Source organism: Chelon labrosus (assembly GCF_963514085.1).
Source record: "Chelon labrosus genome assembly, chromosome: 12".
NCBI classification, from domain to species: Eukaryota; Metazoa; Chordata; class Actinopteri; order Mugiliformes; family Mugilidae; genus Chelon; species Chelon labrosus.
This window is the reverse complement of record NC_140345.1, coordinates 24,086,125-24,112,213: the sequence shown is the minus strand read 5'-3', so window position 1 is coordinate 24,112,213 and position 26,089 is coordinate 24,086,125. Positions and strand designations below refer to the sequence as shown.

At 42.2% G+C, this 26,089-nt stretch overlaps 1 protein-coding gene across 1 annotated transcript in view; it reads right to left on the bottom strand.

The window, feature by feature from the left end:
• The window catches only part of gask1a (golgi associated kinase 1A), a 41,404-nt gene extending 32,352 nt beyond the window's left edge, over positions 1-9,052 (bottom strand). The window contains exon 1 of the mRNA XM_084557979.1: positions 8,756-9,052. Coding sequence (XP_084414105.1) covers positions 8,756-8,758 — 3 coding nt within the window. The 5' untranslated portion in view covers positions 8,759-9,052. The remainder of the gene's footprint in view (positions 1-8,755) is intronic.
• Positions 9,053-26,089: the final 17,037 nt, after the last annotated feature.

Here is a 26,089-nt window from a genome sequence, read left to right as displayed (position 1 = left end):
AGCACAAACGTGCGGGAGTGTGTCGTGGGGGAGAGTAAATGCTTTGTGAGCGGCGTGTGCACCGTGCATGTTATGGCATATTCTCTAATTTGCATAGTTGTCGGCATACATGTTCATGTAGGGTACGGTTCTGTGCGTGTGTGACCGACAGTAATGATAAACGGGAGCAGGATCACTTTGAGTCATGCATCTCAGAAAACTCACTAGTTTTCCTGTAAACATTTAAACAGGAACGACTATAAATTGCTCACATTTTGTAGCTTACATTCTACAGTGGAACAAAACATCAGGCCTCGTTTCCAGTCACATGCACAGCGCCAAAGCCTGACAGCTCCTCTTCCTACTCACCATCTTTAGATATTAATGAAAGAAAAGGAGTAACACAGTACAGCTAGAGGTATAAAATGAGGACCTCATGAGAAGAGCTCAAGAGAGAGTCTACACATTGTGTAAACAGCCTAAACAGAATCAGAGCTAGATTAAAATTCAAACAGTAGTAAATATCTCTCATTCAAATATTTAGTTGTTTCAGACAGAAACCTTGCATCCATAATAATTCATTGCTCCTGCTTATCGTGCCTAGTTTTAAGATGCAAATATTTTACCATATATTGTGGATATTTGTTGTAAAGGTGAATTTAATCAAACTATCTGTTTTTTCAACCAAGCCAATCTGAGCTTTGTAAAAGGAATTATGTGCTCCCGTCATTTGGGTGCAAGTTAACTTAGACAAATGCTCTTTAATAGTAAGGTTACTCAGAGAAACCAGGTTATTTAAGTAACCACAGTATGTGCTACATTAAGTTCAAAGCACAGGAAGTTATTTGCACTGTGGTTAAGCAGAGGGAATACTTAAAACTCATCATACTGTGTCAGTATTGTATTAATAAAACCTGGCGTTGGAACTGCCCAGATAATAATGAACCCATCATGTGCGTGCTGACATTTTGTGAGCCAACTACTGCTACCATTCATAGTCTCTTCTAAACAGTACTTGCAGTCACATGCAGCCAACCTGTGGATGAACTGTGAGGCATTTGACATACTTTCAAGCATTTTCTGCAGGTCGCACATGTCAAAGTGTCACACACGTGAAGACCTCACCTGGACACTGAACACCACACAGCTGGTCAAGAAGGCTCAACAGCGGCTGTACTACCTGAGGAGGCTGAGAAAGTTCGGTATGTCGCCTAAGGTCCTCACCAACTTCTACACCTGCATCGTTAAGAGCATCTCGATCAGCCGCATCTCCGTGTGGTATGGCAGCACTACTATCGCAGACCGCAAACGCCTGCAGAGAGTAGTAAAGAGTGGAGGGCTCCACTGCCCTCTCTGCAGAGCATCTACCAGCAGAATCCACAGGAGAGCTGCTTCCAACACCACCCACATCCAGCATGGACTGTTCACACTTCTACCCTCTGGACGGAGTTACAAAACCGTGAAATGCAGACTGAAGAAGTCTATAATCATGGACTACTTCATGTCATACTATGCACTGTTCACTTTTTCAGTTTCTGCTTACACTCTAATTTGCACCTATTTCTTATTTTGTATTATATGTACCATTTTATATTCTGTTTCTAAGATTTTATATTGTTAGGCATTTGGGTGGATGGCAAAAGAAGAATTTCATTGTACAGGGAAACATGTTTCCTCTTTGAATCTTGAATCAAAAACTCCAAAAAGATCTAGACTGCAACTGTCATTTGGTCATTCTGTTTGAAGAGTTTGGCAACACCCATCATTACAACCGCATCATATTTTTATTTTTTTTTTGCCAAACATAATGTGCATTCAAACTGAATGCAAAGGTGACAGCCCTAGTAAATGGGTTATGATTATAGTCATCAGTTGAGATAAATCGGGAATGTAGTTATTAAGTCCTTTTGATGAGGAGTAGTATGAACACAAAATGCTTTACAAGTGCAGTCTTCTACAGATTTATGGCTATGTGTTGATGAATTCAAGGTTTGACCGTTCTGACTATGAGGAGCATTCTTGTAAAAGAAAAAGATCCATCTGCCTTTCATTGTTGCCCATTTTCTAAAAGCTACCTAATGATGTCAAAATATGTACCGCAGGCAGCCACAAAACATCTCTTTCTGTTCGGAGTCCCAAAACCAATCTCCCCTTGAAAGGGGGACGCTCTGTTTATGAGAAGCTTCGTTTGTGAGCGAACAGATTTGATTTTTCCCCTTGGCAAATGAATAAAGGTAATACAGTGCTTTATATTCTTCATCTGTAGCGTGCGGAATGAATCCCAGACATCAGATCACAGCTCTGAAAGTAATTACTCTGTGGCACAAAACTCTTTGCTCCATATGGCTGCAGCGGGAGTGCACACGTGGTCGATTCTGCTCCCCGACACACATTCCATTCTCCTAAGAGGAGGAAGGTGATGCATGAGAGCGAATGTTTGCCGAGAGAAGTGGCAGCCAAAAGATAACCGAGGCTGACATTTCAAAATAATTTCGCTCATGCACGAGAAAGAGAGTACACTTGGGCGGCAGCCAAATTACGTCTGCTTAAGACAAAATTAAACTGTAGATAAAAATGCAAATTCGAGGGCACAGCAACCTTATCATGATTATAAATGCTGCACGGCTTCGTTACTTCTTGGTCGCTCTCCAGAGACTTAACAGGTATTACATTTAGAGGTTCAGTGGCACTTTAGGTTACAGCTGCTCATTTATTGACCTAGTCAACAAATGAGTAGCTATAGAACTATAAACAGTTTTGTGACTGGAAATTTGCAGTTGTAGACAGTAACTACGTACATTTACCCAAGTCATGCAGTAAAGTACAATTCTGAGGTAACTGAGTATTTCAAAGTGCTTTTACTTTTGTATATTTTGTACTTAAAAACTATTCCAATGCAATCGCTTTTGTAGTTCAGTACAACTACGTCCCTCGTAGACAACGCCAGAGGACTGACAGGTAGATATATGTACACACCAACAAATATTCAACCTCAAATGTCGTTGCCGGTCAGCCAGATCTGCCCAGCCTCATAGAGTAGCTGCCAAATGTAAATATTTTCCACATTGCATGTTTTTCTATTTCATTCTTTCATCTTCTGTAACCGCTTGTCCTCTGGAGGGTCGCGGGTGGGCTGGAGCCTATCCCAGCTGTAGCTGGGCAAGAGGCAGGGTACACCCTGGACAGGTCTCCAGTCTATCTCAGGGCTAACACAGAGAGACAGACAACCATTCACACTCACACCTACGGCCAATTTAGAATCACCAATTAACCTAACTAGCATGCCTGTGGATGGTGGGAGGAAGCTGGAGTACCCGGAGAGAACCCACGCAGACAGAGGGAGAACATGTTTTTCTATTTTTCCTGTTTTTCGCTTTCACTTATTGATTCTGCTTCCTACGTTGACTTTGTAGATATTTCACCTCCAGACACAAAACCCTCACAGGTGTCGTTTTTACGAACAAGCTGACCACACACATACACACTAACATAAGGAAACTGACATTCTTACTCAGCACTGTTTTTTTTTTTTGTTTTTTTTACAAGGCTCTCTCTTCTTGTCCAAAGGCTCTGAGGGGATGGGGGGGACCACAGCTGTTGTAAACCCATCAGGCATCATAAAGCAAATGGCTGTTAGTGCTGAGCTGTTATAACACGTCCACTATGAAGAGTGGCTATAAACACTGCAGTTTCCAAACTTATTCACGCGCTATTTATTTTCTTACTTGTTTATTTGGTGAGGATAGTGCAAGTTAATGAACACTTGGTACAAATACATCACGTTGTGCAAACAGGACGTTTTTAGCTAGAAACTCATTTCCATTTGTAGTCCTCAGACATTGGGACATAGGCGGTTTAGGCTTGTGCGTCAATTTGACATCGTAGCTATGGCAACAGCCCAGAACCTATGCAGACCCTAACACCATGACCTGATGTGCACCTTCCCAGAAGGCTCGCAGACTGCAAGAGCTGTGATTGGTCCGCTTGGTAGTAGCATATTTCCGCTTTAGTTTTTCCGGCTGCTCCTCCATCTCCACAATTTTCGAATTGATTGTCTTGGATCAATAAAGATGGAACACATCCCGGAAAGGTTAACTGAGGAGGTTCGAAAGTTTCAGTCGCCATTGTTGAAAGTGAAGCGGGAAGTAAAAACAAAAATGAACCTGACTGGCAAAACAGACTGGCTCGTACCAACGTAGCCTACACACTGTCTATGTCCCGCTGAGGCCTAAACCGCACTCTCCCTGTCGTTCTGTACAGTCTCTCCAAACGCCCCACTCTCCACCTTCTCCTCACCCGACCCTGTCTTTCTCTTTCGCCGCCCACTATTTGGTTTTCTCAAACAATTCACACGGCCCGTCATGAGTGTTCATCGATACACAAGCCACCTCTACACGGAGACGAGCAGCAGATGGCTGTGTGTGGACAGCGTCCCTCTCAGAGTTGTGCTCCCAATGCTTCGAGTGGGAGGCAAAGTGTCTCTGAAGTTACTATTGTTCTCTGTCTAGTGTCATTGCACTGCAAAGTCAACACCTCAAAGCAGCAGCCCTTCTCTTCTACGCACACGGCACATGATCCACCGCTTGGCTGCTGTTTTTGTAAATGTGCTTTATAAGCATCGTTCATTTACCTTGTCACCGGTTTATTTGCCCTAAGGCCAGTGGGATAAGGCTCAGACACTTATTGAAATTCATAGTTGAGTCGGTCAAATTAATCATGGCTGTTGGGCAATTTATTATACCTTAAAATACCTTAAAATAAATACGGTATTCAACCCTTGTAAACTAGTTTAATAGAGCTTATCCAAGCTTTTATTCCTGTTGGTTGTGTAAATTTCAAATTATCGTATTTACATCTGGTAATAATCATCAAACTGTCATGATATGAAGTTACAGGAACTTTACATTAGCGTCTACATGTTTTAAGTGTGTATTAGTATGCATTAATTTGTACGCTGACTGACTCAGGGGTGAAGTGTGTTAAGAATGAGGGAGACAAGGAGGCATCTTTAAAACTAGCATTGATTGAAGGTGCAACAGTGCATGTATTTGTCGAGAACTATTGGGTTTAAACAAAAACTCTTGACCGTGAGCTCCACCTTGAACGATTTGGCTATGCACCAGTTGTTGGCTATCAGTTAAGGCAAGCTAGTGGATCTTTATTAAACCCTGACTGACCACTTTCCTGAGTACAAATGCAAAACCCATAAATTCTTTTAAATTTAAATTTAATTTAAAAGTCTTCTTACAAAAGTTTGCTGTATCTCCAGTGTTAACAGATTTTTAAAGATGGACTAGCATGTTTAGTTTGAATGCTTCATTTTTTGGATGGACTAGGATATTTAGCTAGAATGGTTCATGTTATTGTGATTATTATGCATATGGTGCTGTTAGTGGACATTTTTGTTTTGGTTCTAATTAGGTTCACATTTGAATCATTTTATTTTTTAAAATAATGAATGTAAATGAGGTCTTGATGATCGCTGCAGTGAATGGTATACCTTGTTCACCTTTTTTTTTTCTCCCCCTTTTTGACAAGTCACTGCAGGCAGGGAGCAAAGCATTAATAAGGCCTGCATTCCATTAAGGCTAGCCGGTGTGACAGACGGGATATTTTCAACATTGGCTCACTGCAGTGTTAATTTTGGCACCCGGTTCTTCCTGTTCATTTGGAGCCGTTAATGTTATCATATCCAAACCGGGTGTTTGAACAAAGCCCCCCTCTCTGTTAGTCGTACTCAACTAGCATTAGAATCTGAATGAGCATCATCACAGCTACCTGGTCTCTCCACTGAAAAGCAACCTCTTTTTGAAGATGATTTTCACTTGATAACGTGAGTCTTGTTTACTGACCGGACTTTTTGGACCTGGCATTCATTCACGTGGATGTTACTTAGACATGTAGCACCCACCTAGACCAGACCAGGCCCCTCTACCCCATAGCAATGACACTCCTTGATGGCAGCAGCCATCCCCAGCAGGATGCAGCCTGACACAGACAGACACACAAAAACGCTTTAGGAACAACTAAAAAAAAAAAAAAAAACATGAAGAACAGCACAAGGTGTTGACCTGGCCTCTAAATTCACTGGATCCCAAACTGATCAAGTATCTGTGGGATGATCCACAGAGGACCCTCCCCTCAACCAAAAAGGCCCCCACTGTTGCCAGACACCACAGGACACCCTCAGAAAGCCCATGACTATTCTCTGATGAGTCATGATGGTCATAATGTTATCCCTGATCGGTGTATTTGACAACACAACATTAATGACAATACTAACAGACAATGGTTACGTTTTTTTTTATAAGTCTGAATCATTGAGCCGTGCCTCTTAAATGTATTTTTATGAAACCACTCATGCACTTTGATGCTACATCCACACTCTTCAAGCTGTAGATGCCTGGCGGTAAATAATTCTGTGTCTATGCCATAAATGTGTGTGGGTGTTTGGACGTCTGGGTCAGTGTGCCTGAGGACCAGGGCCAGTGTGCTGCCTCAGCAAAATCATTCATTATCGCCAGAAACCTGAGTTTATGATAACATTGACGTTTCCTGTGATTTAATATCGCTTGGTTTATTTAACTGGAATATATGTAGGGTTGTTGCCCTTTGCGAATAGTGTATATTATCCAAGATAAATGAGATTTTGTGTTTATTTACAGATTGCATCTATATGTGCATGTGTCTGCATGTGCGATGGCCTTGAAGTTTGGCCATTTAAACCTAGTAAAGGCACAACAGCGGAGAGCTGAGTTGTTTTTGGTGCGACTGCAGAACTTTGGGTCCCAGTGCTGCAAAAACAGCTTTGTGTGCACGAGAGAGAGAAAGTTAAGGGAGTGTGTGTGTGTGGACAAGCTCAGCTGATGGAGACTCTATCGGTGCAATCAGTACAAGCATGTCCACCCTCTATTTTTCTTTCTCTCTCCCACACAGACGCAGACGTGGAGCGAAAAGGAACAGGAAAGCACAGCTGAGAACACAATGAGCAGCAGTCCCCGGTGTGTTTCATAGAGGGACTGGTTATACTGTGGATCTGAAGAGGTTTTGTGTGCCCAGCAGTGAATTCCAACGTGGGCCCCGTAAACTTCACCTTCAGTGAAATGCACAACCTACATCAACATAGTTTGACTGATAGGCTGGGTTATTTACATTCCAGCTACCAAATATAGACGAAGTGAGAAGAGGAGAGGAGAGAAGGGAAGAATGGGCAGAGTTTCCTCTCTGGTTTCCATGTGGCAGTTGGAGTCTGTCTGCTCTACATGTGGAACCAATTTGAAACGTGAAACTATAGGGACTCCTTTTAAAAGACAGATGATAACCAGCCTGATGGTGAGGAAAACACTCTTGTGACTCTGCTCAAAGTTTACCCCTTTTTAGAAAACTTGGCAGAATGCAAATGGAAGGTGACACTGTAGTTTGCAAAGAAACTCGGGGTGAGTGCATTTCCTTTCTGTTCAGTTGCAGCCATTCTGTCAAACTCTATTTTGCATTTGAGAATGTGCAATTAAATGTGAAAAATTAATATGTATGTGCTGGACAGACAAATCCACGGATGACACACAACTACCTGGTCAGGAAACTAATCATAGGCTAAAGAAATCATGGCTCAAAAAACAAACAATTGATGGTTGTGACCTTTAGTTGGAGTGGAGTACTTTGCCGCTTAAAAGTGTTTGCGCCCTTTTACATTTCTGCACAAAAATGATTCAAAACATCAGCTGAGTTTTTTTACACAGGCCCTGAAAGTAGACAAAGAAATTCCAAATGAAACAAATTAGAAACATATTACACATGTGTATTTGTTTATTCATGGTGTGCGTGGCAGAGAGGCAAGGACAAAGCCACTGTTGTCCAAACTGCCTGCCTGCAGTTTGTTGAACATAATGCAGACAAGCCAGAAGACTGTTGGGAAAATGTTTTGTGGATGAATGAAACCAAAGTAAAATTGGTTTGAATGAGACTTGACACCATTGATGGACAAATGAATTCTGATTTATACCAGTTCTAAGAGAAAATATAAGGACATCTGTCCATGAAGCTGAATATAAAGAGAAACTGGGTCATGCAGCAGCAACCCCAAGCGCACAAGCTGTTCTACAAAATCATGATAAAAGAAGAACAAAGTGATTTTTTTGGAATGGCCAAGTCAAAGTCCTGACCTTATTCAAACAGAAATGTTGAAAAAGAACCTTAAACAATCAGCTCATGTGAGGAAACCTGCCAACATCTTAGAACTGAAGCAGTTCTGTACTGAGGAATGAAGTAAAATTCCTCCAAGCCGCTGCAGACGGCTGTTCAGCAGTTACCGGAAACGTATAGTTGATGTTATCGCTGCAAAAAAAAAGGAGGTCAGACCAGATACCGAAGACAAAGGTTCACTTGCTTTTGCAACTCATAATAAATAAATGCACAGGTATAATACTCTGGTTTCATTTGTTTGATTATGTTCACCTTGTCTTTCAGGGCTCAAGTTTTGAGTCATTTTATGCAGAAATGTAAAAAACAATCTGAAGGACACATCTGCTGCAATATAATACGGTCATACGATAAACAACGCAGAAATAAATGTGCATTACTGAAACAAATCTATCTCGAAAGCGCATCAGATGATAACCTTTCAGTCTGAGCCATAACCGGACCCTGCAGGTCTATAAGATCTGCCTACTCAGCAGTTTGCTCAACTCAAACTTTTCGGGCTGTTCCGTCTTGTCAGATAAAGAAACTGCTGATGAGTAAAGAAACAAAAAAAAAAAAAAAAAAAAACCTGTCTTACCATAGTGTGCGTTCCTGGTCGAGTGCATTCCACTCCAGCCTCTGTGAAGAACTCATTTATCGTGCAAACATCTTCCCGACTGGAAGAAGTTGCTGGATCCTCACACAGGCAGCGGACAGCCGGTGGTCCTGAAGTTGCGGATCACTCAAAAACGGATTAGTTAAAAAAAATTAAAAAAAACTTTTCTAACTGAAAGGGCGTGTCTGGGGTCCAAACTGCTGCAGGTAACATCACCATACGCTCATTTTCTCCTCCGAAAAACTTTAAATTGATCGAGAGGCTGTCGCGAGCCCTGCCTTCCCCTTCCCAGGGGAACGCGCAGCTCCACGAGAGCGTCTGGGAAAGAGTTTCAAAGTAAAAGCCCGTGAGTCTTAAGGAGGGACGTTGTCTGTGAAGCCACTGAAACTTGAGAAGATTCCCCCCCCCCCCCTCCGCATGATAACGTTTCTTCCAGCTGGCAGGAAACTCAAGGCAGACGTTGGCACAGGGAAAAAAAAAAAAAAAAAACAGATCTACAATGGCAAGAGACAATAGAAATGCGGGTTTAAACAGGGGGCTAGACTTTTATAATTTATTTTTTAATGTCATTCAAGCTATACACCAGTCCCGCACATTAGAATTTAGTTACATTTACCCACAACAAGAAAGAATAGTAGAAAAATACTAATGATAGAATAAAGTTCAGATTCTGCGCTGTTGACCTTGACCTGTTTCTTCATGATCAACTGAAACTCTCCCCGAGCAGTGTGTCCTGCTGAAAGAGGCCACTGGGGAGTAACACTGGTGAAAATGAAAGGATGTACCTGGTGCGGAAGTGTCAAGAGTACTTTTTACAAATTCAACAATCTATAGTTCTAATGTAGCAAGGGTAATGGGTATCTATCTATCTATCTATCTATCTATCTATCTATCTATCTATCTATCTATCTATCTATCTATTTCAATTCAATTTTATTTATATAGCGTCAATAACAATACAAATCGTCTCAAGACGCTTTACAAAAACCCGGCCTGAAACCCCCAGAGCAAGCCTGAAATATACATATGTATATGTATATATATATATATATATATATATATATATATATATATGCAGTGTCAAATAAGTTTTGCGGCTCCCAGCAGGTTGTTGCTCGGTGGGAAGCGGGCCCAAATGGCTCTTTCAGTGTTGAAGGTTGCCGACCCCTGACCTTGGGTTTATCAGCAGAGCATTGTCCTAGACGTCACAACCTTCCAAGCCTTGTTGTTTTCCCACAGTGTTCTCTGGTGTCTTTACTTCCTCAGGTGAAAAAAAAAACAGGACTCAGTCAAAAACTGTGACTTTTCTTTTGAGTTCCCGTTTTGACACTCCTATGCCAATTGCCAATCGGGACATTTTACAATGGGCGGTCATCAGCAGGGGCTTTCTGAACTTTCTTCTACTTGTTCCCCTCCGTCAGCTCAAACTAGACGACATAGCCTTTGGCCTTGGTTAACCAACATCCTGTCATTAGTTCATGGGTTGTCCCTCCTTCACCACTGTTGGACCACTGGGACATTTTTGTGGAAAAGGGTCTTTGAAGTGGTTTCAATCTATGGACTGGGACAATTAATCTGGGTGGAACATGTGCATGAAAATCAAGCAAACAACGTGATAGTAGTAAAGCAAATGTAAAAGTACATTGAGTAAGTATATTATCGTCTGGGTTGTCAGAGAGTCTATGTTTCAGATGTCAACAGGGGAGAGTGTTCCACAGTAGAGGAGCTGAACTGGATGCTCTGAAACCCATGGAAGACTGTCGGGGAGGTGGCAACTGTTGCTTATCTCATTTCATCTCATTTAATCTCATTTCATTGTAGCTCATCTCATCTCACCTCAACTAGTTTCATTTTAGCTCATCTCATCTCATTTCACCTCCTTTCATTTTAATTTATCTCATTTCATCTCATTTATTCTCATTTTATTTTAACTCATCTCATCTCATTTCACCTCATTTCATTTTAGATTATCTCGTCTCACCTCACCTCGTTTCATTTTAGCTCATCTCATCTCATTTTACCTCATTTCATTTTAATTTATCTCATTTCATCTGATTTAATCTCATTTTATTTTAGCTCATCTCATTTCACCTCATTTCATTTTAGCTTATATCATCTCACCTCACCTCATTTCATTTTAGCTCATCTCATCTAATCTCATTTTACCTCATCTCATCTAATTTGATTTCACCTCATCTCATCTAATTTGATTTCACCTCATCTCATCTTAGCTCATTTCATCTCATCTCATCTCTTCTTGCCTTGCCTTGCCTTGAAGGTAAGTAGCAGGACCTTGTAACCGAGGCTGAATTTCACAGGAAGCCAGTGGAGCTGCTGGAGAATGAGGGATATGTGATCCATGGAGTTGAAACGCTGCAAAGTTTTCAACCAGCTGTAGTTCATAAAGACACTTGGAAGGTAGACCAAAAAGAACTCAGGGCGTGGGCAAGAATTAAGTGTCAGGGATGGATGGAGGAAATGAATGTTGTGGAGGTGGAAGTATGCGGACAGTGTGACATTGGTGATATGTGCTTCAAAGACAGAGTACAATACTGTCCAGGATTGTCTAGAACCTCTGCTGATGTGGTTAGAGGTGCCCTGTGAATGAGATTGAACTGGGTGTTTGTAAAATGTATCGACAACAAGTATTGTTGTCAGCGGTACTTCCTTGGTCAAATAAAGGTTTATATGATAATAACAAAATCTAAATGTTTTCTGTTTTAGCTGACTGTATTACATTGATATTTCTACAGTGTCACTCAGTTGTCCTGTGAGATGTGCTGATGTTATTAACAGACAAGAGAAGATAATGGTTCGATTCATCAGCTTGGACAGACGATACTTAATGTACCTCACAGAAATGACCTCCATCCAGAATATGGCTTACGTAAAGTATTAATGTTGTTGAAGGTTTAGAGCGCCATCTTGTGTTCAAAAAGGCTACTTGCATTCCTTCCTCTACTCCCGCGAGTGTCTCAGAATGTAAGTGAAAGTCAGTTTGTTAAAAGAACAAGCTACCCTTTAACTGATGCTGCCAAGATAAATAATGAAGATCACACATCCTTCACTATAAAATCTGTAATGCATCATGGATACGAATGAGCTGGTTCCTTCCTCCTCTCTGCTTTTCTCAAGCTGTTTTTCAAACTTAACTTTTAAACATATGCGTTCATTCTCTTTACACACAAAATGTATAGAAGTCACCAGATGTCTTAATAGCAGTCACTGTAAAGAGCATTTATGAATGTAGACATCATTTCATATCATGCACACACCGATCAGCCACAACATTTAAACCACTGACGGGAGAAGTAAATAACATTGACCATCTTGTATGATGATGCAATGTTCTGCTGGGAAATGTACCACCCATCTAGACCAGATCAGACACCCCATAGCAATGACACTCCTTGATGGCAGCGGCCATCCCCAGCAGGATGCAGCCTGACACAAAAATGGTTAAGGAACACCTAAAAAAAAAAAAAACATGAAGACCTGACATGTGGATGTTACTTAGACATGTAGCACCCACCTAGACCAGACCAGGCACACCCACCCCATAGCAATGACACTCCTTGATGGCAGCAGTCATCCCCACCAGGATGCAGCCTGACACAGACACACACACAAAAACACTTTAAGAACAACTAAAAAAAAAAAAAAACACACATGAAAAACAGCACAAGGTGTTGACCTGGCCTCCAAATTCACTAGATTTCAAACTGATCAAGTATCTGTGCGATGATCCACAGAGGCCCCTCCCCTCAACCCACAGGACACCCTCAGAAGGCCCATGTCCATTCTCTGATGAGTCACGACTGTTTTGGAGGCGCAAGGGAGGCCTACACAATATTAATAATAATAATAATAAATTTTATTTATAACGCACTTTACATCAAAGCAATGACCTCAAAGTGCTACAATGCACATAAAACAACATAAAGACTTTAAAACTAGCATAAAAGAATAAAAAGGAGAGACAATAAAAAAAAAAAAAATTAGGAAGGTGGTCATAATGTTATGTCTGATCGGTGTATAAACAGCTGAAAAAAAAATGCAAGAAACAGAACTGTAAGTGCACGCATGAAAGAATGATTATTATAAACATAAAGAATCATTTCAGAGAAGGAATAAACTAAGAAGACGCTGTGACTGTCAGTGGTTGCTCCTTATTCCATCATACAGTATATTGCATCGTTACAAATACACCACTAGATGGCAGCACATCCTCTGCAAGAAAATGTCCTGACAGAGGCCTGTCTACAAAGGACTAAGAGCCTTGCAAGTGTGTGTGCAATGACACAAAAACAAAAAACACAAAACAGAAGAGACGTGAGAAGGACTAAAGCGTGTGCGAGGAACAGTGTGGTAGCACAAAGCTTGGGTAATGTTGCTCATTTACCCTCTGACCTTTCTGTTACTGCGCTGCCTAGCAGCCCACTCACTCAGCGCTGATGTTCATGACTATAAAACCCACTGCACAATCAGCTGCTTCATCTGAATCTGCCGACCTCCGACCCTTCACCCTGGCCTCGAGAGCCACGCGACCCCTACGGCTCACACTCCGTGACATTTGACGAGATCTGTCAAACAGGGCACTCTCTGTGCGTGGAAAACAGAAGAAAGGGAGGGGATTCTGTGGAGCAAAGTGCACGTCCAGTTAAGTGACTGTGTGTGCATGTACAGTACATTACACCATTCTGTTAGATTGCAAGCTTTAGAATATTTCCAAGCCACAGAGAGAGCGGGAGATAGAGAAGATATTTCACTGCCACACAGTGAGAGCTTTGTTCATTTGCAGGAATCCTCGGACCTCACACTACTGTACATTATGAGCGGTTTGGAACCACACCAGCAATCTGCACCATCACTCCAACTATATTCATGCATCTTGTGTCGTAATCACAGAATCATTAGCCAAAGCAGAGAAAGGAGTGAATCTGCTGTAATTCACTGACCAGTAATCTAGAAATCTTCAACCTGTGAGAAACACATCAAACGCCTCTTTGTCAACACTTCTGCCGTTATATAACCGTCTCGCTTGCAGGGTCCGCAGCTGGTCAGGGCCAGTTTCATTAGGATCTGCAGAAACTCCCAAAGCAAGCTGCTGGAGACACCCACCATAAACCTACAAGACCATGAGTCACAGGCACAGATAACAAATGGGGCCTTGTTTTGCAAAAGCATATTTGAATCATTATCAGATAAGTTTCCTTGTATGTTCAGTCAGTGGGGGTAAAGATTCGGTAGGTGTGTGGAAACTCCGGCTGAGGCTTTTACACGCATCATAGTCACTCTGCTTTGCTTCAGCTGTCACTTTTTCTTCTTCTTCTGATGTCTTACTCTTTTAGTCAGGAAAGGAATTACTGACGTATTGCACTTACAGTAAAGCTCTGAAATATATCCTGTATGTACACTGCCGCTTTATCCTCATTCCAGTGGCAGGTGTTATGACTCTTTGCCTAATACGATATGATCTTTCGTAAGTGCTGGCAGGGGAGAATAAAGTGCTAAGATCGTTTGCTGCAGTAAAAGTATTAATCACACAAATCAAGTGTGAGTAAAGTCCTGCATTACAGGTTTTACTGAAGTGTAGGTGCTTATCTTTGCATGGAAAGTATAAAAAAATAAAACTCCAACTGACAGGGACAAGTGAAACATTTAAACTTAAAATAGTTAGTAAAGCAATGAATAATGAACAGCTCTAGCTAATAGCGGAAAGCGGAAGAAAAATGACTGCCATTGGCTAAGTTAACTTAAATAGTTTAAATGAGCTGTAATAGCTAAAACCAATGGATGCAGATTATCTGGGAAGTTTGGCTCGCTGCGAGTCCGTTTCTCATTTAGGTGAAAACTAATGAATCTTGACTTTAGTGCACTTGCAGTACAAGACAAAAGACACGAACAGAAAACCTGCAGAATCAAATTAGTTTATAATGGACCCACAGAGATTAGTTAGTAATTAATTTGACCCATCTTCAGTAATGTGTTTTCAGCATTAAGCTGGTCTAATAACCCCTCTCAGTGTCCAGAGGTGTCCTACCCGGGTCATGTATGTTTACTGGGTCTTCAGGTTAATGAATTACCAGCGAAATATTTGACTTTTTAATAAATGTTTGGAATGGATGCTAAAATAAACTCACATTTCAATTATTAACAGTGGAAATCGTCAGGGTTCTGTGTTCTCTGGCAGCTGATCCCTGTGCGTCTCTCTCTCTCCCTCTTTCCCTCCCCCCTGGTTGACTGCACTCACCTGCATCCCGTCCCGACCGCATCTCTGAATGCAGCTTCGCCCGTTCGTTCCGCCTCATTCACTGGTCGTTATGCAACAGTGCCTTTGAGCTTTGTTGGACTTTTTTTTCCTAGTTCTCGCACACTACTTTCTTGACCCTCGTCTTTTCTTCGTCCACAGTTTGCTTGGTTGAGCTTAAACCAACCTCTGCATTCAGTCCTGCTCTCTCCGGACTACAGTACGACGACCACCTGCCACCAGCTGCCCACCGTCTTCAACCTCTTGTGTTTTATTACAGTTTTTCTCAGTTGCTAAAACACTAAAATCCATTGGCTGAAGGAAGTTCTCAGTTACTTGAACTCATTAAGCTAACTGTTCAGTCTGTTGTCAATACCTTAAACCATTTCACATGGTTTAGCAAAACTCTAAACACATTCTCATTCTTTAAACACATTCTGCACTCTAATGCACATGTCATCCATACTAGTAAACACAAGTGGCAACAATTACATATAAAGAGAGCAGAAATGTCATTGATTGAACACAATCAGTCAAAATTGATTTCACTTCTTTCAAATGATGTGACAACCAATATAAGCCAGTTCAGAGAGCAAACAGGTTGTTGAAGGTGGGAATGGGAAAGTGTGAGAATGGACAGAAGAATTTATGTGAGAGGACGAGGACGAGTGCGTATGCGAGGTGGGGGATGAGGAGAAAGAGGAGGAGGGCAAGAAAGAGAAAGAGGAGGACGAAGAGGAAGAGGAAGAGGAAGACAAAGAGTGGAAATATCCGATGAAATTCGAGCAACAATCATAGACCATGTTGTTGGCTGTATATTGTACAATAAACAAATTGTATGGCCCTGAACATTGTGCTTTCCATTTGTTTTCAGTACTGACTGCTCAATAGATTTCGACTGGTTACAGGTTCATATCATCAAAGAACAAGAATTACAGTATCACAGAGATGAAGTTTTTGAGATGCAGGGTACAGCACTGTAAAAATAAGGGTACAAGAAGGAGGAAGAACAAAAAAAAAATGCAAAGAGCAAAACAGTAATTTCTGATCAATTTTGAGCTTTTTGTATAATGACAGAAACATATGAAATTTGTTTTGAGATTAAAAATGTACTTCTCCCTGAGAACTATATGTTTTGAACAATGTGTTTCCTATTTTTTGGTGTATTGTTTACTGACTGCTTGATAGTGTATGTCATTTTGAGCAATTTGTTTATTATTTGAGAGCAGTGTTTGATTTTGAGCACAGGTAAAACTGTTTTGAGGCCAAAGTTTCATTTTGGGCAGACGTAAAACTGTTTTGAGGCCAAAGTTTCATTTTGGGCACACGTAAAACTGTTTTGAGGCCAAAGTTTCATTTTGGGCACACGTAAAACTGTTTTGAGGCCAAAGTTTCATTTTGCAAGAGGAGTCAGAAGTTTTGTAAATCGTGCTTGAAGCTGAGGTTTTGTGTTTAAGGTTTTGAGAAAATGGAGCAAGGTTTCAGAAATTGTGTTTTAGCAATTGAGAAAAACTGTAAACAGTTCAGTTGCCCGAGTTTGTGTCAGTGTCTGCATTTGGGTCCAGTTTTTGAGTAAGCCGTATGGAAACAAGCTAAAGGAGATTGGTGGAATTATCTAGAAAGAAGAGAGACATCATCGTAATAAAAACTGTTGAAACTGCTTAAGAATAATTCCAGAATTCACATAAATGGATTAATGTTTCTCTCTGAAATGTAAAATAATGCTACAGAATATAAAGTAAGAGAAAACAGAAATAGCCAAAATAATAGTAAAATACAAGAACCTCAAGTCTGTTATTTTATAAATGTTTAAGCTAATATATTATTAGCTTTCATGGTTTTTGACTGACATTTCACCTGAATAACAGCTGTAAATATTTTCCCGACCGTCCAGCATTAATGTGTCAGAGCACTGTGACATCACTGCTGAGCATGCCAACAGGTGCAACATACTTGAAATGTCATAGTCTGGGGTTAAGAAAGCAATACGTTTTCCACTACTATCTAATGTACAAGTATTACAAATATGTAGACTTAACATCTGTAAAGGCAATGTTAAACATTCATTCATCTTCTGTAACCGCTTATTCCTGTTAAGGGTCACGGGGTCTGCTGGAGCCTATCCCAGCTGTCATCGGGCGAGAGGCGCAGTACACCCTGGACAGGTCTCCAGACATTCACACTCACATTCACACCTACGGCCAATTACCAATCACCAATGAACCTAACAAGCATGTCTTTGCATGGTGGGAGGAAGCTGGAGTACCCGGAGAGAACATGCAAACTCCACACAGAAAGGCCCATGGATTCGAACCCGGGACCTTCTCGCTGTGAGGCATCAATGCTAACCACCTCACCACTGTGCCACCTGCAATGTTAAATATGTACGAAAAAAATCAAGCATCTGCAGTACCGTGAGAACTGGACTGAAACCTCCACACAGTATGGTTACTTTAACCTAAATTAATTCAACGGCACCGACAGCAGTGCATTTACATCCTTCACCATTATGTTTCCAGATAACCCTGAGGTTTGAACCATAGACTGTATAAAGATGGACGGCGGAACAGCTCCTCCAAAGTGAAGCCAGAGCAAGTAGAGCTCCACCTGGTGGCTGGATGCAGTATAGGTCATAAGCTCCACCGCCTCTATGTTAGTGGATGGCTGTGAAGGTTCTCAGTCAACCACGTCATCGTATAGCCAAAAAGTGTTGAAAAAAGGCAGCTGGACTTATATGTAACTGAGAAGATGTTTAGAGCAGAGCGTAGTATTAATTAAATGAAAATGTGAGTGAGTCTGGCGGAAGTGTGGGCGGGTCATCGATATTGCATCTTCACATATAGAGTCAATGGTGTTCGCATAGCTCCACTCTCGGACCGTGCTGATCAGACTCTGGCTTCAAAGTCGCAAGAAGGCGCCGCCCGTATCCCCGGGAAAATAGTGTCAGTTTGTCCAGTGCAAGGAAGTGGGGACACGTTGTTCATATTTATATACAGTCTATGGTTTGAACCAGACCGACTAATGTAGTCGGGTAAATACATCGGATCAAGCATCCTCCACTGCATGCTTTTTTCAACTGCGAGTCAGGGGAATGAAATGGGATGGGCATATTTTGGGTGGATCTTTGTAAGAGCAGAAACACTTATGTGTTTTCAGTCACCGCCAGGATGAGCGAACACTGAGCGTGAAATGAAATCACAGGGTTGTCCCTTTGTTGTTTCTGGGTGAAATTTCAATAAAGGAATCCCTGTGGAGACGTCTGTATCTCAGTGGTGAGGCAGGTGTAAACTTGAAACTAGTGTCATGACACTTTAGGCAGAGGTGGAGGACGTATTCAGACGAAATGGGTTTTTTAAAGGCGTAAAGGTCTCAAAATTGTGCCAAGTACGAAAGTTACTCGAGTAAATATATTCAATTACTCTCCAAGCCTGACTTCAGGCTGCGGTTTGGGGTTTAATTTGAGGTCTGCGACATAAAAACATGACCAGTGTGTCATAGGAATGCAATCACATCACTTCAAGAAGGAAAAGGCAACAACAGAGCTCAGCATGGAATAAGGTCCACAGTGACGTCATTAGTTTGAACAACTGTCAGACTCTGTTGTGTTGTGGACAAGATGTGTGTGCGTGTGTGTGTCCAGGGTTTTCACATTCATGTTACGTTGCATCAACCATCATCTTTGTCTGTTTATTGTGTAAAACACAAAGCCATACACGTACCTTGCATAATTTACCACTGGCAATACTGCTATGAACGTATTCCTGATGACCGGGTGTAGCTAGGTATAGCTTTTAGACTATGAACAGCAGGGGATGTGTTAAAAAGGCAACTAGGGCCATTGAAGTTGACCTTACGTATGACAGAAGCAAAAATACAAACCAAGATCACACAGACACGAAAAAAGGGTTAACTACCTTGTAGACACAGCCTTAAAGGTCCACGTTCAGATCTGGTATAGAAGCTAAACCAACGCTTTGAGCCACTGAAGCGTTGACTTTAATTGACACACTGATCCTCCCGATGAATAAAACATAGTCTGAGACAAAACTTTGCATTATTGTCCGTTTATTGTTCATTCTTCTTATTCTTTATTCCTAGAACTTGAACACACAATTACATACCACAAAGAGGAAGTAACGGTCCAAAACACTTCCTTCCTTTCTGTGTGAAACACCTGACGCGGTAACGATAGATTCCCATTTATAGCCATTGAGTACCTTCAAGCTTATCTATATTTTGGCTCCTACACCTGGTATTAACATGTGTCCTAAGTGTTTGGATCATAACCTGCCAGCTCTAAGCAAGTGTTCACACCCATCACTGAAATGCGTTTCGAGCCACCCCTAGAGAACCAATCAAAGTCCTGAGCTCTTAGGCAAATAAACACAGATGTGATTTGGGACGTAGTAGAATATCCCCCTGAATTAAAACAATGGTAACTCCACCTACTGCTGTTTCAGAACCAAGAACAGCGCTGTCTATCGCGTGTGCACCTTGACACGGTGGTATGACACAAACTGTGGAACATAATGAGCCGTGAAGCCGCTCTAACTCACTGAAAGTGTACATGTTGTGTCATTATGTGTTGGCAGCTGCTGTTTGCAAGTTAGCATTGTCTTGTATTCTGTTCTTGATGCATGGGACGGAGTAGAAAGTACTTCGAGAGCGAGGATCCACCGGCGTGAAGCCCCACTGCTAGAGCCCAGCGACGGCTGTGGAACAACAATGATCTCAGTGTTGGTCTGGTCCGGGGTGGAGGCCTCAGTTACTCTCTGGCAAACAGATGCTTCTCTGCACAGCAGGTTCATTTGAGGCCTCTATCATCTTCAGCTGGTATGGGATGACCCCTGAAATCAGATCCCTGCTTTTATTTTTATTTCTACTCTGACAATGTCTCTTTCACATGCTCTTACTCTGCCCTCTCCTTCCCCGCATCTCTGTTAATATTTTCTTCTTTTTTTCTTCTCTCTAGACATTGTGTGTTTCTGTTTATTCTTGTAGTGAAGAGGAAGAAGACGTAGGAATCTGCAGAATGAATCTCCCTGGCTTCTCTCTGTACTCATCCCCACATTTTGGAACCCTTCGTGTCCCCCGTGTGTGTCTTAAAAGATAATTAAAGCTCAAGAGCGGGACTCACTTTCCCAGACAGATGCATTTTTTCCCTGCCATGTCTGGAAAGTCTCTCTCTCTCCTTCTCTCTCTCTCTCGCTCTCTCTCGCTCTCTCTCTCTCTCTCTCCTCTTCATTTCCACTCGTCCTCTCCAGATACGCTCCCGAGCTCAGACTCAAAGCCTGAAAGCCCAGTTTGGTTGCCACGGGGACAGACCTAACAACAGGAGTAAACATAGATGTAAGGAGGGCAATGACGGAGAACAGGGTGAGATGGAAGGGGGCAAACAGTGTGGGGCCAAGGGGCAACAAGGAGAGGGGGAGTTCATCACCATCTGTCCTGGAGAGAAGGGGCTATATATCAAGACACCGATCAGGCATAACATTATGACCACCTTCCTAACATTGTGTACGTCTCCCTTGTGCCTCCAGAACAGTTGTGACTCATCAGAGAATGGACATGGGCCATCTGAGGGTGTCCTGTGGTTTCTGGGAACAGGATGGGGGCCTTTGAGGGGAGGGGCCTCTGTGGATCATCCCACAGATACTTGATCAGTTTGGGATCTAGTGAATTTGGAGGCCAGGTCAACACCTTGTGCTGTTTTTCATGTGTGTTTTTTTTTTTTTTTAGTTGTTCTTAAAGTGTTTTTGTGTGTGTGTCTGTGTCAGGCTGCATCCTGGTGGGGATGACTGCTGCCATCAAGGAGTGTCATTGCTATGGGGTGGGTGTGCCTGGTCTGGTCTAGGTGGGTGCTACATGTCTAAGTAACATCCACATGTCAGGTCTGAAAGTTTCCCAGCAGAACATTGTATTGCCACTGTCAGTGGTCATAATGTTATGCCTGATCAGTGTACTGTTAATTTTTTGGTGTGCCCTTGATGTGCGCTGTTTCCCTATTATGCAATATGCAGGAAAGTGGAAGAGAAGTTCCCAGCTGGATAATAATTTAAGACAATGGAGAGAACAGCCAAAGTAAGATCTTGAAAATGAGCCAGAATCCAAATTGTATAAAAACTATCTTATGTTTATTTTATTATGAAAGCACAGCTACAGTACCAGCTACGAACAGGCCACAACATAACTTGAAGATACCCTTTTCTCACCCTCCTGACACCTGTGGTTCATCAGATCATCACTGCTTGTAAATCAACCCCAGCTTCCTCCTGCTTTTTTCCTAGCGCCTCACATCTGCCTCGTGTGCCAAGCCTGACAACTCCCTATTTCAGTCATCGATTTGCCTCTCTCCCACGCCTTCAGCCACAGTCTCCTGGTCTCCAGGGTCCGACTGCCCGCCCAGTCTCCACCACCATCTTCTTCCTCCATACCAAACTCCTCATGAGATCTGCATCACTCCTCACCACCCTCACATAGTTCTTCCATTAAACTTGCTGATAAACTGAATTTTTAGTCAGTGAGCTACACAAGATTACACAAACCGTTGTCCTGTAAAAGTTCAATCATATTCCGCCTCCTTCTTCACTGAAAGAAACCTACACTGATCAGCCACAACGTTAAAACCACTGAGAAGTAAATAACACTGATCATCTTGTGACAGTTCAATGTTCTGCTGGGAAACTTTTGGACCTGGCATTCATTCATGTGGATTTTACTTAGACATGTAGCACCCACCTAGACCAGACCAGGCACCCCCACCCCATAGCAATGACACTCCTTGATGGCAGCAGCCATCCCCAGCAGGATGCAGCCTGACACAGGCACACACACAAAAACGCTTTAGGAACAACTAAAAAAAACATGAAGAACAGCACAAGGTGTTGACCTGGCCTCCAAATTCACTGGATCCCAAACTGCTCAAGTATCTGTGGGATGATCCACAGAGGCCCCTCCCCTCAACCCATAGGACCCAAAGGCCCCCCACTAACAACAGTCTGTTGCCAGACACCACAGGACACCCTCAGAAGGCCCATGTCCATTCTCTGAGGAGTCACAACTGTTTTGGAGGCACAAGGGAAACCTACACAATATTAGGAAGGTGGTCATAATGTTATGCCTGATCAGTGTATCACGTATGAATATGCTAATCCTTTAAATTTCAAAAAAGATTGATCTCAGTATTTGTACATAGCAGACTTCAAGTCCTCATATCACACTGAACTCACACTGTGTAAGTTTCCTATTTGATCTGGGCTGGCTTCTAAATTCCTTGTGATATTACATCCTGGTAAAAAGTTCACACCTTCACATCAGACTTTAGGTGAGTCCTCTGAAAACCTTGGACATCCACTCAAAAGTCACACTTTCTCAGTGACAGAGGTGATAGCCAGCAACAGCAGTGGATGCAGGCCTTATCACTCCAGCCCTCAACCAGCTCTTCTCATTATTGTTCACCGTGCACCCTATTTTTTACTTTCTGTTTTTGCACGTGAACTGCAGAAACTGTTTATTTGTTAACATGGAGCTATCTGCATTGACTTTAACATGAGAAATCTGACTCGCTTTGTTATAAATTGTACTTTTCCTACTCGCCTTGCTCGTAAAGTGCCAAAGAACTTTGGCTGTCTGTCCTGGACCTCTCCAACACCTTATCCAGCAGTTTGATAAAGTGCTATATAAATGTAGTCAGGTTACCATACACCAGTAAATATCCATGAGTAGAAGTGAAAATCAGACTCATCTGTTGCAACAACTGTTATGTTCAGATGAAATAACATCCAGAGACCAGCTGGGATTTCTCTGCATCTACAGAACTAACATAGTCGTGTCATGTTTACACTCATGCTATCACAGTTGGCTGACGACAGGAGCTTTGGGTTTTACTTTTGCAACATGGATTATCATTTTGGTTGATCATAATCATAGACAGTGTCAAGATGGACGGTGGAACTGCTCCTCAAAAGTGAAGCCAAAGCATGTTGAGCTCCCCCTGGTGACTGGTTGCAGTATAGGTCTGTGATGACCCCTGGTGTCGTCTTTGGGAGTGACCCCTGCTTGTCTCTCTTGCAGGTAGCTTATTATGTGATCTGGAGCACCTGTGGCGCCCAGTGTGGCCAGGTTACAAAAAGTCGTACCTGACTAATCAGTCTCTTTCTGCTCTTCTCCCCAGGCACTTCACATGACTCTTTGGTTCTGTCTTCTTAGTCTTTTACACACATAGCTACTCTTTACTCACTCATCACATGCCACTGACTTTTCTGACTTCCACATCTTGCTTACTCCTAATTTGGCACATTAATTTGATTTAATCTGGTGAATAAATAAAGTATTGTTTGGTTTAAATATTGGTGTGTCTCCCTGTTGTTGTGGCCACTTGTTTGTTTGTGCCTGTGGTGGCAGTTGCCACATGTTGCAAACTCTGCTGGTTTGGTCTAGTTTAGTAGTCTGCCTATGCTGATTTTTGATGTTTTGTAGTCCGGTTAAGAAATTTGGTATGTTGGGGGTTTTGATCTGGTTTTTTTTGTGTGTGTGTGTGGGGGTGGGGGTCAATAGTTTGACATGATGTGGGATTGCCATTTGCTATTGAGAGGGTAATTCTTACTGTCTTGTCATGCGGGGTGCAGAGATTTCTCCGTTAGGACACTTCTCCGTTGAGTTGTCAGTTTTTTTTGTGTGTGTGTAGTGTTGTAAGGAGCGGCTAGTGTTAGTTGTCTTTGGACATCTATCGCGGGGGCTTTCCTTGTAGGGTTACCCGTTCCCAGGTTACTTTACAGGTCCACTGGGTTTGTGCCTAATCTACCCACTGCAGAACCACATGAACACTAGGGGTGAGTCCTTAGTATCTAACTCACAGGATTGCTCCACCCGTATCCCTGGGAAAATGGCGTCAGTTCACCCGGTGCAAGGAAGTGGCAACAAGGTGTCCATATTTATATACAGTCTATGCTCAGAACGTTATCTAGCAACATAGAAATCATGAGTTTGGAGGGCACCAAGCCTTTTAAAGACAGATCATACTTAATAGATTATAAAAAGACCTGTTAACTAAAATGGACAGTTACAGCTATACTTGCCTGAAAGCAACACAACTAGTGCATGCCCGAAGTGAACAACTTCATCATTTTATGATGGCATTTTTATTGATGCCTCCAGAATGGCCACATAACAGAAGCTTTTCCATATACTCTGCTTTTTTATGTCCCCTAACTTCTAGCTGTATAAGTGGAAGCATCACCAACTCACTGTAGTACTTTGGCACAAAGTTTGTTTTAGTAAAGGTATTGACTTATCCCTCATATTGTCTTTCTGTGTCAAAACTGACACGGTCTGTCTGACTATTTTTAAAGCCTAAAATAATTCTGTTTCATGTTTATTGCCGACTTCTTTTAAACTAATTTCTATATATCGTACCATAGGAAGTAGACTACATTTAAAAAAAATGATATGGTACAGAAAAACATTTGAGACTGGTCAAATCCGACCCAGAGGACAATAGGAAGGTGTTTCCCAGAAACACATTTTTAATGGCGCCTCCAGGACGACCACATGCTCACACTCTAAAGTTGGACACGAGAAAAGCTTTTCCATCTACTCTGCTTTTTTATGTTACCAAACTAACTGCTAGTTGTATAAATAGAAGCAGCACAAACTGACTCTAGTACTTTGGCACTAAGTTTAGCTTTAGTAGAGGTGGTGACTTTATTATGTGTTTCCCAGAAAATGGATAGTATTTCCGGTGCAACTTCACCTGCTACCAAGGAAGAAAAGAAACTGTAGAAAAGTCTGACTGTACAGTAAAGCGCTTTGAGTGCCAATAGGTAGAAAGACCAAACAAGAGCAGCTTACAGTTCATACAAGAACATCACGTTGAGTCATTGATCGAGACAGGAAGGGCAGCTGAGCCATGTGGGGCTGTGTTGTTATGTGGGTTTTCTCCTTTGTGGTTGACACTTTTTAATCCGTCTTAACTAAACCTCCCCCAGTCTCAACGCAGCGAGCGGCAAATCTGCAGGTGCTGCCGGCAAGTGAGTAACCAGCGCTCTCCTCTCTGGCGCTACTCTGGAAACTGTTCGCAGACAGAATTCTGCAGAATGGGCGTGAGCGGTTACTGTAAATACTTCGAGACACTTTGTTTGGAGAAAACCTCAGAATTTAAATAATCTCTGGTAAGAGATCATTGCTCCTCTGGGGGTTCTTTTCCTGGACCATGCACAAAAAGTGTGTGCACATGAATGTGTCCGCCCATCTTTGCGAAATTGATTTCTTGCAAAGAACAAGTTAATTCTTTCAATCTGATGTAGCAGACACGGCAGGAAGTTTGCAAAGATCATGTAGATGCAACCTTGGTTATAGATTGGAAATAAGCGGAGGACTTCCAAGTTGGAGACCTTTGTTTTGTTGACCCCTCGATCCACCCTGACCTCTTCCCTATGTTACCTTCTTACTTTACCCCAGTCACAAATGCTGAAAAGACTGATTGTCTAACAGGAGGCAGTTTAGAATAGAAGGATGATACTGGGTTTACCCAGTCTGAAGTTCACGTTGTATTGAGGGTCTACTGCTGGTGAGAGACAGTCTGAGTCTTGAGGAAGAAAAGTAGCAGCATGTAGTCTTTGAGATACTAATCAAGAGTATGAAATCTTGAAGCAGTGGTCATCTCAGAGTGGTTTGGTGCATTGTCTCTTTTCCAACTCCTAACGGTGACATACTGCACCACCCACCACGCCCAAGTGGATCAGTCGGAACGTGTCCAAACTACCACCATGTCCGTGCCTAGATGAGCTCTGCCCAGACCCAACATGATTATGATTTATTCGCAGATCATTTATTACATGAAGTTCCACCCATCCGTGTTCAGTCACGTCCAGCCCAAGACCACCCAGTGAACATCATCACGTCAGGAAGGCTCCACTTCTGCCAGTGTTTGCTACACTTGTATTTTGGCATTTTGCGTTGCATAAAACACAGTTACATCTGGCGTTGTTTACTTACAACATTCTTCCTGGAGCAAAAATGTCTTGGTGTGTAGCAGAACGCCGGATCTGTGTTGCAAAATAAGGACC